The following is a 16,824-nucleotide window of genomic DNA, read 5'->3' on the forward strand; positions in this document are numbered from 1 at the left end:
CTAGATATATTTGCGTTCATTGTTAAAGGTGTTTAAAAATTAACGCTGTTTGCATAGGGATCTCCTTTCATTTTGAAGCACATTTCTCCAGTCCTAGTTTGAGCTGTTACTGAAGGTTGCAGCACATGGTACTTTTTTATTGTTGAAGTAGTTGTGGAATAACGCCATAGTGTGACTGTTCACGAAAAGTTAAAAGATAATTTTTACAGCCTTGGAGCTTAAATTTTGCTTGTCTGTTTATGAATGGTTGGTTTGAATTTGGTCTCCCCATCTCTTCATTAATTCTCTTTTATTTTGGGACATCTTCTGTAACTTCTACATATTTAGCAACACTCTGCTAACAAAGGCCACCTGCACCTCATAGTGTGTGCTGAGTCTCTTTTGCTTCTTCAGACTCACAAAGAGAATAGAAATTTTATTTTTAGGCCTTGAGGGTTGGAAACATCCACTTTGAAATCAAACATCCAAGTGTTATGCAGAGATAATGATACATTAAGTGAATCACAAGTACTTTAAAGTGAGTATCTCTCAGTCTCTGCTGTTGAATCAATTCCAATTTGTTTAAATGCATTTTCATTGAACCTCTTTTTATTGTAATAATTCCTGGACTCTACCCTCTCTTGGTGCCAATTGGTGCTTTTTAGAAAAGCTTCAATAGGAGTTGTTGTAAGAGAGTCCTACTCAACCTTATTTGGGAGTGCTGTGTCTTGGGGATCTCTCTTCTTCCTTGGAACAAAAATTTAACCTTGACCCTGAGCAACCATTTCTTGAAAACTGATAGTAAGGCACTTTTTAATTTATGCATCCTTAAAAAAAGCAGAAAGTTCCAGCTGCCTTGCATTTTGCTTTCTTCTTCAGCGTGACCTCCTCCATTTGTGCAACACATCTGAGCTGAGCAGTTACGTCAGCCTGGGAAAGCCGGCAGCAGCAGCCTCGAGCAAAAAGGCGCAAATGACTGTTCACTTGGTGCTTTTGCAGTTGGAAACAAATTTTTAAGTATTTTGCTCAGTTCTAGATTTCAGCTGTCTACATGTTCACCCTTCTGATTTTATACAGCTGTCTGTCACCACTGTAAGGGTGCACCCTTCATGTAGAGATTAATAACGATAGCCACATCTCAAAGTGAACATAGTTGAGTCATGGATATGTCTTCTTTTCAGGGAGGTAGCAGTGTTTTCAAGTAGAAGTTGTTCAGTTCATTTTTTTGCAGGTTGTATTGCTTCTTAGGCTTGCCAATGTCACGCCCATCTACAAGAAAGGCCGGAAGGAGGATCCTGGGAACTACAGGCCTGTCAGCCTGACCTCTGTACCAGGGAAGATTATGGAGCGGTTGGTCTTGAGAGTGCTCACAGGGCATCTGCAGGACAACCAAGGGATCAGGCCCAGCCAGCATGGGTTCATGAAAGGCAGGTCCTGCTTGACCAACCTGATCTCCTTCTATGACCAGGTGACCCGCGTAGTGGATGAGGGAAAGACTGTGGACGTTGTCTACCTGGACTTTAGTAAAGCCTTTGACAGCGTCTCCCACAGCATTCTCCTGGAGAAACTGGCAGCTTGTGGCTTGGACAGGTTTACTCTTCACTGGGTGAGGAACTGGCTGGATGGCCGAGCCCAGAGACTTGTGGTGAACGGCGTTAAATCCGGCTGGCGGCCGGTCACAAGCGGTGTTCCCCAGGGCTCGGTTCTGGGGGTGGTCTTATTCAATATCTTTATTGATGATCTGGATGAGGGAATCGAGTGCTCCCTCAGTAAGTTTGCAGATGACACCAAGCTGGATGGGAGTGTTGATCTGCTGGAGGGTAGGAGGGCTCTGCAGAGGGATCTGGACAGGCTGGATCGATGGGCAGAGGCCAACTGGATGAGGTTTAATAAGGCCAAGTGCAGGGTCCTGCACTTTGGCCACAACAACCCCATGCAACGCTACAGGCTTGGGGAGAAGTGGCTGGAGAGCAGCCCGACGGAAAGGGACCTGGGAGTGCTGGTTGACAGCCGGCTGAACATGAGCCGGCAGTGTGCCCAGGTGGCCAAGAAGGCCAACAGCATCCTGGCCTGTATCAGAAATAGTGTGGCCAGCAGGAGTAGGGAAGTGATTGTGCCCCTGTACTCGGCACTGGTGAGGCCGCAGCTTGAATCCTGTGTTCAGTTTTGGGCCCCTCACTAGAAGAAGGATGTTGAGGTGCTGGAGCGTGTCCAGAGAAGGGCAACGAAGCTGGTGAGGGGTCTGGAGCACAAGTCTTATGAGGAGCGGCTGAGGGAACTAGGGTTGTTTAGTCTGGAGAAGAGGAGGCTGAGAGGAGACCTTATCGCTCTCTACAACTACCTGAAAGGGGGTTGGGGCGACGAGGGTGTTGGTCTCTTCTCCCAAGTAACTAGTGATAGGACAAGAGGAAATGGCCTCAAGTTGCGCCAGGGGAGGTTTAGATTGGATATTAGGAAAAATTCCTTCATTGAGAGGGTGGTCAGGCATTGGAACAGGCTGCCCAGGGAGGTGGTGGAGTCGCCATCTCTGGAAGTGTTCAAAAAACGTGTGGATGTGGCGCTTCAGGACATGGTTTAGGGGACATGGTGGTGCTGGATTAATGGTGGGACTTGATGATCTTGAAGGTCCTTTCCAACCTAGTGATTCTGTGATTCTGTGATTCTTCCATTTCTTAGAGTATTTTGTTGCTTTTGCTGAAGTGGAGATTTTAAGGCGCAAGCATGTGAGTCTTGTGAATGTAATTTCTCATGATGGGAAGGTGTTTTCAAAAACATCTCATCCCATAACTTTAGAGAGAGTTCACTCCTAGATTAGCAAGATAAACTAAAAGAAGACTCTGTCCACAGGGCTCATTGAAGTGCCCAAGCTGCTGCTTACCCAAGCTAGCCATGTGCCAGCCATTCATAGTCTGTGGGTGCCTCGCTGGGGCGTGACAGGACATAACCCAATACAGGCAGATATGCTTCATGGCAAGCTACAGAACTGTGGTTTCAGGGGGATGAGCTTTCTACCCTTACCTACAGGAGAGATTAGGAAAATATTCCATTTTAATCTTAAAAAAAATTGTATACCAAAGATGAACATACCAAAATCTAAACTCAATCCACCTGCACGTCTCGTGGTATTAGAGTTGTAAGCACATCTGTGTGCTATGCAGAAGCAAAATTACTTCTGCTAGAGCAAGTGCTTTTTGTAATTTCAAACCTAGCAGGTGTTTCTTTTACTGTGAAGTGTTAGAAAATCTGTAACCTGCAGAATATTCCTGGTTGTTTAGATTTCACCCTCTAAGCGTGATGATCAGAGCTGAAAGGTGCTCTAGCTGGGTGCAGTTCTGCACTGCCTGCCCAGAAAGATGCATTCCTGCACCACCGAACCTGGGCGTTCTAGTATGGCAGTGGCAACGACATGGTTAAAATTGTGGGTAGTTTTTCAGATTTTCTGATCTCACTCTCCTTTAACTCTGACAAAACAAAATCATCCTGTCTGCAATTTCTCCAGCCAGAGCAGAATGAGGTGGGGCAGCATGATGACAACCAAGAAGGGGTGTTGTGTGATTTTACTGAAGATTTAAACGCTTAGCAATTTATTTTTTAACTTCCTGTCCTCAAAGCCAGCTTATTTTATAAGTGCTAAATTTAGTCTGTTCAGTTTCCGTCATCAAGGACAGCTTTTTTGGTATGCTTTCTTACAAATTGTTTGACCTTGGAAGATGCTGCCAGAAAGGAAGAACACTTTAAAAGCTGACAACTGATTGTTGGAGGTTTGTAAACTCTCTTGTTCAGGAGCAGTAAAACTCCACAAAGGCATGAAGGATCACTGAAGCTTGGTACCCTGTGAAGTTGATGAACTGCGAGGCGTCAGGATAAGTTGCTGAAAACAAAATTGTCTTCACTTTTTCACTGGTTTTAACCTCATCTATGTGCAAACTGAGCTTTTCATGGCTTGGTCATGGATGGGAGACAATGCTGGTACGTAAAGATGATCGCCATGAGTAGAGTAAGAGAGTGGAAAGAGGCTGTTGCAAAATTTGCTGCAAAGTAAGTTAAGAGGAAGTGGAACTCAGCGGGCTGGAAAGAAGATCATAGATTCGTAAAATGATGTTTGGGTTGGAAGGGACCTTTAAAGGTCATCTAGTCCAACCGCCCAGCAATGAGCATGGACATCTTCAACTAGATAAGCTTGCTCAGAGCCCTATCCAACCTGACCTTGAATGTTTCCAGGGATGGGGCATCTACCACCACTCTGGGCAACCTGTGCCAGGGCTTCACCACCCTCATTGTGAAAAATTTATTTCTTAATCTAGTCAAAATCTACCGTCTTCTAGTTTAAAACTGTTTAAACCCCTTCTCCTGTTGCAACAGGCCCTGCTAAAAAGCCTGTCCTCATTTTTCTTATAGGCCCCCTTGAAGTACTGAAAGGCTGCAAAATGTCTCCCCGGAGCCTTCTCTTCTCCAGGCTGAAAACCCCAACTCTCTCAGCCTGTCCTCAGAGGAGAGGTGTTCCATCCCTCTGATCATTTGTGTGGCCCTCCTCTGGACCCGCTCCAACAGGTCCGTGTCTTTCCTGTGCTGAGGGCTCCAGAGCTGGACGCAGGACTCCAGGTGGGGTCTCAGCAGAGCAGAGTGGAGGGGCAGAACCACCTCCCTCAACCTGCTGGTCACGCTGCGTTGGATGCAACCTAGGATACGGTTGACATTCTGGGCTGTGAGTGCACATTGCCAGCTCATGTCCAGCTTTTCATCCACCAGTACCCCCAAGTCCTCCTTGTCAGGGCTTCTCTCAATCTCTTCATCCCTCAGCCTGTACTGATACCAGGGGTTGCCTTGACCCAGGTGCAGGACCCTGCACTTGGCCTTGCTGAACCTGAGGAGGTTCACATGAGCTGTTGACCACTAGCCTCTGGATGCGACCATCCAACCAATTCCTTATCCACCCAACAGCCCACCCATCAAATCCGTCTCTCTCCAGTTTAGAGAGAAGGTTGTTGTGGGGGACCATGTCACATGCCTTATGGAAGTCCAGATAGGCAACATCCATGTCTCTTCCCTTGTCCACTGATGTAGTCACTCTATCCTAGAAGGCCACTAGATTGGTTAGGCTGGACTTGCCCTTGGTGAAGCCATGCTGGCTGTCTTGAATCACCTCCGTGCCTTCCATGTGCCTTAGCATAGCTTCTAGGAAGATCTGTTCCATGATCTTCCCAGGCACAGAGGTGAGGCTGGCAAGTTGGTAGTTCCCAGGGTTCTCCTTGCTATCCTTTTTGAAGATGAGTGCAATGTTTTCCTTTTTCCAGCCTCCAGGGACTTCACCTGCCAGGACTTTTCAAATACCATGGAGACTGGCTTGGCAACTACATCGGCCAATTCCCTCAGGACTCTGGGATGCATCTTGTCAGGTCTCATAGACTTGTGTATGTTTGGATTCCTCAGGTGGTCTCTGACCTGATCTTCTCTTACAGCGGGAAGGACTTTGCTCCTCCAGTCCCCATCTTGCAGTCCATCCACTCAAGAGGTGTGGGAAGAGACACTGCCAGTGAAAACTGAGGCAGAGAAGCTGTTGACTACCTCAGCCTTTTCCTCATCCTTTGTTACCATTTGCCAGTTTTGCTCACCAAGGAGGGGTACGCTTTTCTTGACCTTCCTTTCCTGGCTGATATACCTATAGAAGCCCTTCTTATTATTCTTTGCATCCCTTGACAAGTTCAGCTCCAGATGCATCTTGGCCTTCCTGACCCCATCCCTGCACAACTGAGCAGCATCTCTGTACTCATCCCAGAATACCTGTCCCTGCTTCCACTGACTGTGCATTTCCTTCCTGTTCTTTAGTTTGGCCAGCAGGCCTCGACTCAGCCATGCTGGTCTCTTGCCTTCCTTTCCTGATCTCTTACACCTGGTGATCGAGAGATCTTGTGCTCCATGGAAAGCATCCTTCAAGATCCGCCAGCTCTGTTCTGCTCCCTTGTCCCTGAGGGCGGTTTCCCAGGTGATCCTATTGACTAACTCCCTGAAGAGTTGCTTTGCTGGACGTTTGCTTTCCTAAAATTCAGGGTCTTGACTTTACTCTTTGCCTACCCCATATCCCTCAGGACTGTGAACTCCACCAGTACATGCTCACTGCAGCCCAGGCTGCCTCCAGTATTGGCATCACCAATTAGCTGACATGTGTTGGTAACCAACAGGTCCAGTATGGCATCCCCTCTGGTAGGGCTGTCTATTACCTGGCATAGGAAGTTATTCTCCATGCACTCCAGGAGTCTCCTGGGTTGCTTACAGCTCGCTGTGCTACTTGTCCAGCAGATATCAGGGTGACTGAAGTCTCCCAGCAGGATGAGAGCCTGCAAGCATGATGCCTTCTGTAGCTCGAGTAAGAAGGCTTCATCAATAGACTCCCCTTGGTCAAGTGGCCTGTAGTACACACCAACCACAAGGTTCCCTTTGTTGCCTCGGTCCTGATTCTTGCCCATAAGCTTTTGACTTGCTTGTGGCTATTCTTCAGAGACAGCTCTTCACACTCTATCCATTTCTTGATGTAGAGGGCAATGCCTCTACCCTTCCTTCCTCACCTGTCCCTTCTGAACAGCCTGTAGCCATCAATAGCTGCACTCCAGTCATCCGATTTGTCCCACCAAGTTTCACTAATGGCTACCAGGTCATAGCTTTCTATCAGCACGGTGGCTTCCAGCTCCTTTTTATTGCCCATGCTGTGTGCATTTATGTAAAGGCACTTCAGGTGGGCTGTCAGCCGTGTCACCTTCTTAGAGGAACAACCCTGAATTCCTTTGAGGTCCTTCGCTGGTGTTTCCCTGTTGGCTCCTACTACCTTGGAAACCCCTGGCTCATCTCCGTAAGACTTCAAGTGTGCTGAAGTGTAGCCAGCACGTCTCAGAGCAAAAGGCTGAGGGCCCTCGCTAGCACCATGTCTTTCTCTGGCATGTCATCCCACAGCTTGTCCTGGGAAAGCCTGATATTACTGCCCTCCTACTTCGAGTCTCTTTTAAAGCCCTGTCAAAAAGCCCGGCTAGCTTGTGAGCAAAGACACTCTTCCCCCATTTAGAAAGGATAATCCCATCCCATGCCAGCAAGCCAGGTGCTGTGTAGACCATCCCATTATCAAAAACCCTGAAACTGTGGCAGTGACACCAGCTGCAAAGCCATGTATTAATAGACTGGGCCTATCTATTTCTTCCAGTGTCACCGCCTGCAAGTAGAAGGAGGGAGGAAAAAATAACCTGTGCTGCAGAGTCTCTTACCAACTGTCCCAAGGCCCTGAAGTCTCTTTTGATCGCCCTTGGACTATGCGTTGCAGTTTCATCTCCTCCCACATGGAAGAGCAGTAGTGGGTAACAGTCCGAGGGCCACACCAGGCTAGGAAGTTTCCTAGTGATGTCCTTAACCCGGGCCCCAGAGAGGCAGCAGACTGCCCTAAGAGGAGGGTCTGTCCAGCACATTTGATGTTCAGTTCCCCTCAGAAGGGAGTCGCCTACAACTGTAACCTGTCTTTTCTTCCTCATGGGGGTGGTCGTGGTGCGGGGGGTGGGTCTTTCTGACCTTGGCAACACCTCTGGTGTAGATGGACTGTCATGCACATCATCCATGGGCTGTCCTTCCACATCCAGAGCCTCATACCTGTTGTAGAGAGTCACCTGGGGAGGCGAGGTGGGCAAGGAGGGGGTTTGCCTGCTGCCCCGAGCATGGACTTGCCTCCATTCGTTCCTTTCGTTTAAGCTACTGCCTTCAGCCTGGTGGGGAAGGATACAGGACCCCTTGATCTTGGGTTTTTGTCGTGGTTTAGCCCCAGCCAGCAACTAAGCACCATGTAGCCACTCGCCTGCCCTCCCCGCCCCGAGGTGGGATGGGGGAGAGAATTGGAAAAAAACAACTGGTGAGTTGGGATAAAAACAGTTTAATAGGACAGCAAAGAAAGAGAAAATAATAATAGTATTACTGATCAAGGGACGTACAAAACCAAGTGATGCCCAGTGCAACAGTTGCTCACCACCCGGTGATCGATAGCCCGTTCAGAAGCAGCAGTTCCCACCCCCAGCCAACTCCAGTTTATGTACTGGGCATGACGTTGTATGGCAGGAGATGTCCCTTTGGCCAGCCTGCGTCAACTGTCCTGGCTGTGACCCCTCCCAGCTTCTTGTGCACCTCCCCGCTGGCAGGGCATGGGGAGCTGAACAGTCCTTGACTGAGCATAAGCACTACAGCTACTTAGCGACAACTAGAAACAGCAGTGTGTTATGAATGTTATTCGCATACTAAATCCAAAACACAGCACTATACCAGCTATTAGAAAGGAAATTAACTCTCGCCCGGCCGAAACCAGAACATTTTTTCTGGTGGCTGTTCGTGTTCCTGTCTCAGGGAAGGCAGAACATGGTTCCACCAGCTGAAGTAGAGCTGTGCAGGAAGAGATGGCCGGCCAGCAGAGAAGGTCAGCCGTAACTTCAACATGGTTTGCTCAGGGTCTGGTGGCTGATTGTGTGGCTGGCTGGTTGTTTTTCCATAATGGTCAGGGAAACGGGCAGTAAGGAATGCTTTTTTACAGAGCCAAAAAAAGCTTTGTGAATAGGGAAATCACGTGTTATGTTCCTGGCGGCGTTTATTAATGGCAAGCTAATGAAACAGCACTGCAGAGAATACTGGTGTACAGCTTTAAAGGGCAGGCACAGAAAGCATGAGCCAAGAGCACGGACCAGGAGAGGCTGCAGCTTTATTAAAAAGCCTTTTCTAGCAGGGAGCAATTCTAACCTGCCTTCCAGTTCTGTTTCAGCATGGATTTCAGCGGATGGCAAATAGCCCCCTTCTGCAGGTGTACGAATGTGACAGCATTGTTGCAGAGGGAGGCATTGCTGAGATTTGCCAGCGAGTCCCAGCTGGAGGCAAGGCTGAAGCTGTCCCTCTCCTTTGTACCAGTGGGCAGGAGCAGTGAGATGAGGAGAGCCGCGTGGAGCTGTACCCCTTCGTGTTGTGTTTCCATGGTCTGGGCTGGCATCCAGGGCAGCCCACTGGGTTACAGGGACCTTAGACTGAACCCTTTCTAACCCACCAAACACTCTGGAAGCTGCCAAACTCTCAGTAACAGAGTTTAGACCCCTAAAACCAAAATGAAGTTTGCAAAACCAACATAGACACTTTGGGAGCCAGACAGGGAAAACCTGTTTTAGACGCTGAAACTAGCAATCAGCTGAGCCCACACCACCACAAGAAGCCCAGTTCACTAGATGAGGATGGAAAGGCAGGAATAGAGAGACAGAAGAAAAAAACACACAACCATTTGTTTTTCATCCAATTGACTTATGAGCTGACAGAATGGCTGAAGATATGCTTCTGAATATGCCAGCCATAGCATTCTGATCTTCTCCATTAGAACAGATGTGGTTCCGTTAAGTAAAACTAATGGCAACAGTCATCGTCTGGGGAAATGAACAGTTAATTCTCAGTTAATAGTGTTCTGGGGAGATGTTAAGAAATAGTGCGCTGAGAATTTAGCCATCTCTTTTGGTTTCTTTGCTAGTCTTTGTCCTGTAGTTCCTAATTCTGGAATAATCACTGTTTTGAGGAAAGGTTTGCTTATACCATCCATTTTCAGAAAATAATGATAATTTAATGTTCAAAGTTTTGATTCAAATACAGTTTAAATAGAGCTTTAGCAGCTTAGATAGAATCTGAGATCATGGATAAACATTTATACCACTTGTAGGTCACTGTAAGGGAGTGTGAGTTGTTGAGGTAAATCTCTTTGTTCACTGCCACCAGAAGAAAATATAACACTTGTTTACAGTTTTTATCCTAAGTACGGGATGTACAAGCCTTTTGATAAGGATCCTGCTGTCTTTTGTAATGTTGACTGACATCAGTCACAGCCTGAATTTGCCAAAGAAAGGGCATTCTTAGTCTTAGAGTTTTGGCAGGGAAGGGAGGCCTTGAAAGGCATACCATCTTTCATCTCGTTTGGAGAAATTTATGAAGTGGTTGTAAAGGTTTCAAGTTTAGTTTCACTACTGAACTCCAAAATAATCATAGCAGCTGTATTACCATAGTACATAAGAGACTTCTTGGCCCATCCAGCAGCTCTGAACAAGAAGAGGGTACCTAGCGAAAGGGAGATGCAATATAAGGAATGTACAGTAGAAATGGAAATGCAGAAAACCTATTGAAAGAGAAAGTGATTTGTATGAGAGACTGCAGTTACATGATACTTTTTTCCTTTTTTTTTTTTTATTCCCAAAAGACTAGTGTAATTACTCTGATAAAACAAAGGCCTGTTCTCAGCACAATCTAGAAAAATCTGTAAGTCATGACCTGTTCTTTGTCTCAAAGACAATTGACTCTATCCATGGAACGAGTACTTCCTGTGGCATCAGCTATATAAGGGTTTGGGGTTCTTCCTTACTCTTCCTTTAAGGGACCTGATGCTGCTTGCTGCAAAAGCAGGTGGGACTTTGGGGTAGACTGCACTCAGTTTGGTGACGGACTGTTTTTGAGGTCCATGTGGATCCCTTGTGTCCAGTCTCGGAAGTATCCCAGAAGTCAGAAGACTCCTGCGAGCAGCCTGACATGCATATGCTAGGTACATCAAGTCCCTGGTGCCCTCAGAGCACTTCAGGGTGCTCTGAAGAGCAGTGGAGGACAGCAAGACCCGGGTAATCCATCCTTCAGCTCACAGAGTAACAAGTTGCGTTGCTGAGGCAGATGGCATTGGGTCAACCTGAAATCTGCCTGTGGCACCCAGGGGAAGCCTCAAAGTACATCAACATGTAGGATTTCCTCAGTGGCACATTTATCTGCCCTGTGGATGGAGCTGGCGATCTGTACTTGTTCTAGATGACGTTTGCCCAGCCATGTGCACAAGGGGATCCTTCACCTCCCTTGTGCGTGAGTTGATCCCATTCATCACCCTTCTCCCAAACATTCAAGATAGAAGGTGTTGCCATTGGCCTTATGAAGGTTTGGGTATAGCCTGTGCAGGGTGTCCCTCTCCGTCTTGCCCTCACTCTGCCATCAATTTGTTTAGTTCAGCAGGACCAGTCTGTTTGCCCATTGCGTACATGAGACTTGTCAAGATTTGACAAATGAACTACTTGTGCCATGTATGTTTATAGTTTCATCTTTATCATGGCACATATGGTATGCCTAATGCAGAACCTCATTACTGACAGTAGCCTGGATAAGGTGTTTCAGAGGAAGTTACCAGGAGTCATCACTGGGCAATTACGGGCGGTTTTGCCCTCTTGAAGAAGAAGTTTTTGTAACCTTGTCACTCGTAACTGGTTATGTGCTTTGAAAAGTGACTTGTTCTTCACTCCATGTTCTTTTTTAGCGGGAGAACTTCCCATTGTGTTTACAAAGGGATTTTTGCTTTTGTTACTTGTATTACAGCAGAACAGCAGGGTCCAGGGGCTGGATGAATTGGGGTCCCTTTGTCTTAAGCTGATTTGTGTATGAATAGAGGAAGAGACTTGCTGTTCTAGAGATGTTCTTGCTTTCAAATGGGGGAAAATGTCAGATCCAAGAACCAGTCTGAATCAGCTGAACAGATGGGATCTACTAGAACATCTCATCTTTCAGCATGCCAGGGAAAATATCCACTTAGGCTGTTACTGTTACAATTTTTAATATTTGTGTTCCTCTTTTCCTTTTGCAATAGAACTCCATTCTGTGATGAAATTTGGCTCTGACTCAAAACCAGGAGGGTTCTTCATGAAAATATTTAACACAGTTGATTATAAAAATCCCAAAGTGGATTCATAGCCTGTTTGATTGTTAGCATATTTAGAGTAGACGAACTAAAATATTTGTGGCTTAAATATTTCTGACTTAATACTTTTAGATACTTAGTAAATACTATGATCTAGAGTTCAAGAGAATGCATTTAGAGCTGCTTAGGTACCATAAAAAGATTGCTTGTTAGATCTGTATATGGAATAATTGCTTTGGGTCGAGTGAGGTTTGAAGTAGTTTGGCAAATGTTTGTTATCAAGGTTGGTTTTCCATACTGCAGCACATAACGGGGGGTGTGTGCGTGCCTGTAGAGAAGCTCTGCTGCAGTGCAGTGCCATGGAGGTATTTAGCTGAGGATCTGAGAGCTGTGCTTTGTCTTACTACCAGGTTATCAATGGGCATTTCCTTCCTTGATCTGCCTATTGAAAATTACTTGAAAAAACATTTTTAAAGAGTAGTTATTAATGAGGTACTATCAAAAAGGAAAGATATATCAAATGAGCTTCTCCAGGGTTCTATCTTTGGCCTAACATTATTCAAAAATTCTATTAACCTCTCTGATGATGGAAATAAGGAAGAAAGCTATAGAAGTAGCAGATAGTACCAGTCCAGGATAAATTTAGACCCATCAGCTTTGAAAGAGTTGGTCTAAAGCATAAAACTATTTTGAGAAGTCAGGAAAATTGTTCTTTATTTATATGGAAAAATAAAAAAAAAAAAAAGTATAACATTGGGAAAGGCTACCTGATATGCTAATTCAGAATAACAAACCACTGTAGCCCCATTGCTGCCTGTAACAGGACAGCCATGCAATGGGGCTCTGTACTGACCTGTAAGTTCATTATCAGTAACCATGCAGAATGCAAAAAGTCAAACATAGAACTGAAGGACTGTGTTTAGCATAACGCACCACCTTCTGAAAAGTGGTGTGGACAAAACTACAAAGATCACTGCAAAGAGCAAACGAGTGCTAAGGCTTCTTCTTCTAAAGGTGACTTATGACAGAGAGAAGAAGCAAGGTCTGCCTAGTCTGAAGGTAGACAAGTAGGGTGAAATTGCAGTCTTCAAGCACGCAGAAGGTTGTTTGACAAATGGTGGTAACCAGCTTTTCTTCATGTCCGTTGGAGATGACACAAGAGAGTAAGGCTGTAGCTTAAAGATAGATGTTGGGAAGAAAAATCCTGGCAATATAAATAGTGGTTACCTGTGGAGATACTAAATTTTAATAAATTAAAATAAAAAAGGTAGATATTTGTCACCGATGACTTTGTGTAGTGCAAAGAAACAGTGTGATTTTGTACAGTTAATCCTGCCACCTTCTAAGGAATGGGAGTAGAACTTTTTTAAAATATGTTTTTTTAATATGTTCAGACTGAACATGTCTGTTCTTTCTAGCGTGATTTGTCCTTTAAAATTATGATCTGACACAAGAAAAGGAAGCAAATCCTGTGTCTTTCATGACCAAGTTGTATGATGTGTGTTAGCAATTGGGTATGCGAGTCATCTCTAGCCACATACGTAACTATGTCTGTTTGTCCTTCCTCAACAGTCACCAAACGTCAACAACTACCCAGATATGGAAGCTGTACCCTTGTTACTAAACAACATGAAGGCAGACCCCGCAGAGGATTCATTATCTACAGACCATTTCCAAACACAGACTGAACCAGTGGACTTGTCAATAAACAAAGCCAGGTCATCCCCTACAGCAGCTTCATCTTCACCAGTTTCCATGACAGCATCAGCCTCCTCCCCTTCTTCTACTTCTACTTCTTCTTCTTCTAGTCGGCCAGCTTCATCACCCACAGTAATAACATCGGTATCCTCAGCGGCATCTGTACCATCAGTATTAACTCCAGGTCCTCTTGTGGCCTCTGCGTCTGGTGTTGGAGGCCAGCAGTTTTTGCACATTATCCATCCAGTACCACCTTCAAGCCCCATGAACTTGCAGTCCAACAAAATGAGTCATGTGCACCGTATCCCCGTGGTGGTACAGTCGGTACCTGTTGTCTATACAGCTGTGAGATCACCTGGGAATATGAACAACACTATAGTAGTACCACTGTTGGAGGATGGGAGAAGCCACGTCAAAGGTAAGGTGGAATCAGTTTTGTGCATCTGTGGCATCTCTAAAACGGCTCTTGTATGAGGAGAATATAACAGTGTTTTAAAGCTGTTGGTTTCCAAACATACTGTGTCATTTGCTGAAAAAAACATGTAACTTACACTGTTGGGAGGAATCTTTAAAAGTCTTATCCCTGATGTTCTTTAAAATAAATAAGTATTTTCATAAAAATTGAGGTCAGCAGTGGTGTTAGATGCTGGGACAACTCACGGCAAGTTTTGTCCTGAGAGGAATAAAACCTCCCCAGAACCTGAAGAAGTAGGGCAATGGAATAGATAGAATATGTAAAACACCATAGATGAACATGGAAAACTCACCAGCTGATACAGATTTGGCAGGGGAAGGAACGTCAGAGAGATTTTTTCCATGCAAAGAGAAAGCAATCACTGGGCTGTAGGAACGTGAGAAGAACAGGCTTTTGGACCAAAGAGCAGTAGCAGATGCAGAGAGGTAGGTTTTATTAAGCTCAAGGAGTGACAGTGTGATATTTCGAACTGGGTTTTTTCTTCCAGATTAAACAGCAGAAGGGAAGGAAACCACACGGACTGTATATGTTGGGAATGAGTTTTGCAGACACAGGACCTGAGAGTCACATGGAGGTGTGAGGGGAGGAAGAAAGCACATGCCAGAAGGACAGATACACTCTTGGAGAGGTGTCCAAAGAACACAGAAAGGGGAGCTGGAGAGCAAGAAAAAATGAGAACATAACAGTTACTGGGAGAGCAAAAACTTGTTAGAGACGGTGACATGATGGGTAGAGGAAGAAAAGAGAAAACAGATGTGCCCAGACACTTGGAAACGCATAGCTTCTTTATAAAAAGAAGGCATTCGTGGTAGAGATGAGAACACGAGGGAAGGAATGAGACAGACTCATTTTGAGGTTCATCACGTATGAGTGAATAAAATATGGCTAATTCTCCCCTGAAATGAGGTATTGCTTGAGATGGAAAGCAAGCGTATTGACAGATAATCTTACTTTAGGGCTTATGAGACTACAAGGCATTTAGTAATACATCTTACAACAACTCTTGTGTACCTGATTGTATAATTAATGCATCTGTACAGCTGAAAGACCTTTCTTCTTCAAGTCACGTGTCTAGTTTTGATATACTGGTGACTGTGCATTATTGTATATGACTACAGTGATGGGTCATTCTGGTGTTTAGTAGCATCCCATTGTCCATACATCTTTGGTTCTCCTCCCATTCCCTCAGTACCTGAGTGTGGAATGTGCCCTCTCAACAGGCTTGGACCATAGGAAATGAGCTCATAGCTGATCTCGGTTTAGCTTTGCACCTCAAAATGATGGTTTGAGAAGTTTTGTTGCACTTCATACTGTGACCTAATTTTAGGACATTGTGCCATTACATCAAGAAATGATGAATGAAAGCAGAATGTTTCACCATGTTGTCTGAGAAAAAAAACAGGAAGAAAAAAAAAAAAGGAAGTTTTAGTCTGTATTTTGGTTTTGGAGCTTTGAGCCACACCTGACCTTGAGCTCATCTGGATTTTTTCCTATTTGTTTTCTTTTCAAAGCTGCTAGTTGGCTCTGGTAATAGTCTCCTCTATGGGAAGCACCTCCTGATCCTGTAAAACTGGAACTTTACTACCCCAGTTTCGTCAACAAAATTCTAGAATTTAATGTGCTATAGGGATTTCAGCCCACAAGCTCCAGGCCTCCTGACACTGAGCTGTCCTGACACTATTGCCTTTGTGCTGTTATTGGCAGAGATTGTTAACCAGCCCTGCAGCACTTATTAATGTACAGCTAAAGAAAAAGAGGGATTAAGCATTCTTTAATTTTTTTTTCTCATCAATTGTATATATTTTGCTATCACTAATTCTTTTGATATAAATGTTCAGGTTAATTTGAATAAATACAATAGAGAATAATGGGCAACAATCGACCCTACGTAGTTATCTTTTGTCAGCTTTTTCTGGGCTGTGTTTTTCTTCCTTTAACATAAACCAACATAAATAATAAAATACAATGATATTGCACAAATTAACCAATTAAATAAATTTCCTATGTGTGCAGGCTAACTTCCCTTCAGTGGTTAGGTCTCGTGCTGAAAACAAGAAATAAATGTACACAGATGCTAACAGGACATTGCTGTCGAATTGGTGGCTAATCCTCTACCATCTGAAGGAGAGATGCAGGCTCAGAATCACCGAGAGTCACAACTTTCAAGTTTTACATGAATATTCATCATTTTCAGCAACAAAAAAATACGCATGCTGAATGAACCAGTCGATACACAGATAGCATCTACAGCATTTGTCACATAATCTCTGCACTGTTGCTGCCTTGGTGCTAAATCATAGACCATGTTGATGATCCAGGAGCGTGATTGGGAAGGAGTTAAAGTTATATTTTACATTAGCCTGTGTTTAAATCCTTTTCACTTTAATGAGACTTAGACACTTTTCTGAACAGACATACTTTCAGTGCTAAACTTAATGAAGATTACATCATACTTAAATTCAGATCTCTTTTGTTTTTCTAGGTACAGGTACACTTGGGGAAAAATGCAAGAAACAGGATATGGAGAAAGGTTTTTTCCTTGTTATTCCCAGTTTTATTTTCCTCGTGGTGAATTTTCATTTTCCTTCCAGGTTTGACTAGAACCATTTCATTTTTAATTTTATTGCAAAAACTTCTCAGGCCACCACCATCCCTCTAATCCTGCCTCCAGGCATTTTGCTGTGGTGGCTTTCTGCTTCCCCTGATGCTTCGCAGTCCACCTTTCTCTCTCTCAGACAAAACTGCTCTCCCGGCGGCTGCTTTTCTAGGCAGTTTAAGCAAATACTTCTTTCTTCATGCTCTGTTTGAATTCTCTCTTCCTTCCAGGACAAGAAATCACTACCTCCTCTTCTATTTCCCCCTCTTTTTCTATTTTTCCATTTTTTCTAGTCCTTCCCATCTCGCTGACTGTTCTTTGAGAGCCGGTTTCAGCAGCTCTGCTTCATCTCTCCCTCCTTACCTGTTAATA

At 44.7% G+C, this 16,824-nt stretch overlaps 1 protein-coding gene across 1 annotated transcript in view; it reads left to right on the plus strand.

The window, feature by feature from the left end:
• KLF12 (KLF transcription factor 12) overlaps positions 1-16,824 on the plus strand; it is a 253,406-nt gene that overhangs the window by 149,576 nt on the left and 87,006 nt on the right. Inside the window, 1 exon segment of the mRNA XM_082009457.1 lies at positions 13,256-13,799. Coding sequence (XP_081865583.1) covers positions 13,256-13,799 — 544 coding nt within the window.

The sequence above is a fragment of the Phaethon aethereus genome (genome assembly GCF_964289735.1).
Source record: "Phaethon aethereus genome assembly, chromosome: 1".
NCBI lineage: Eukaryota > Metazoa > Chordata > Aves > Phaethontiformes > Phaethontidae > Phaethon > Phaethon aethereus.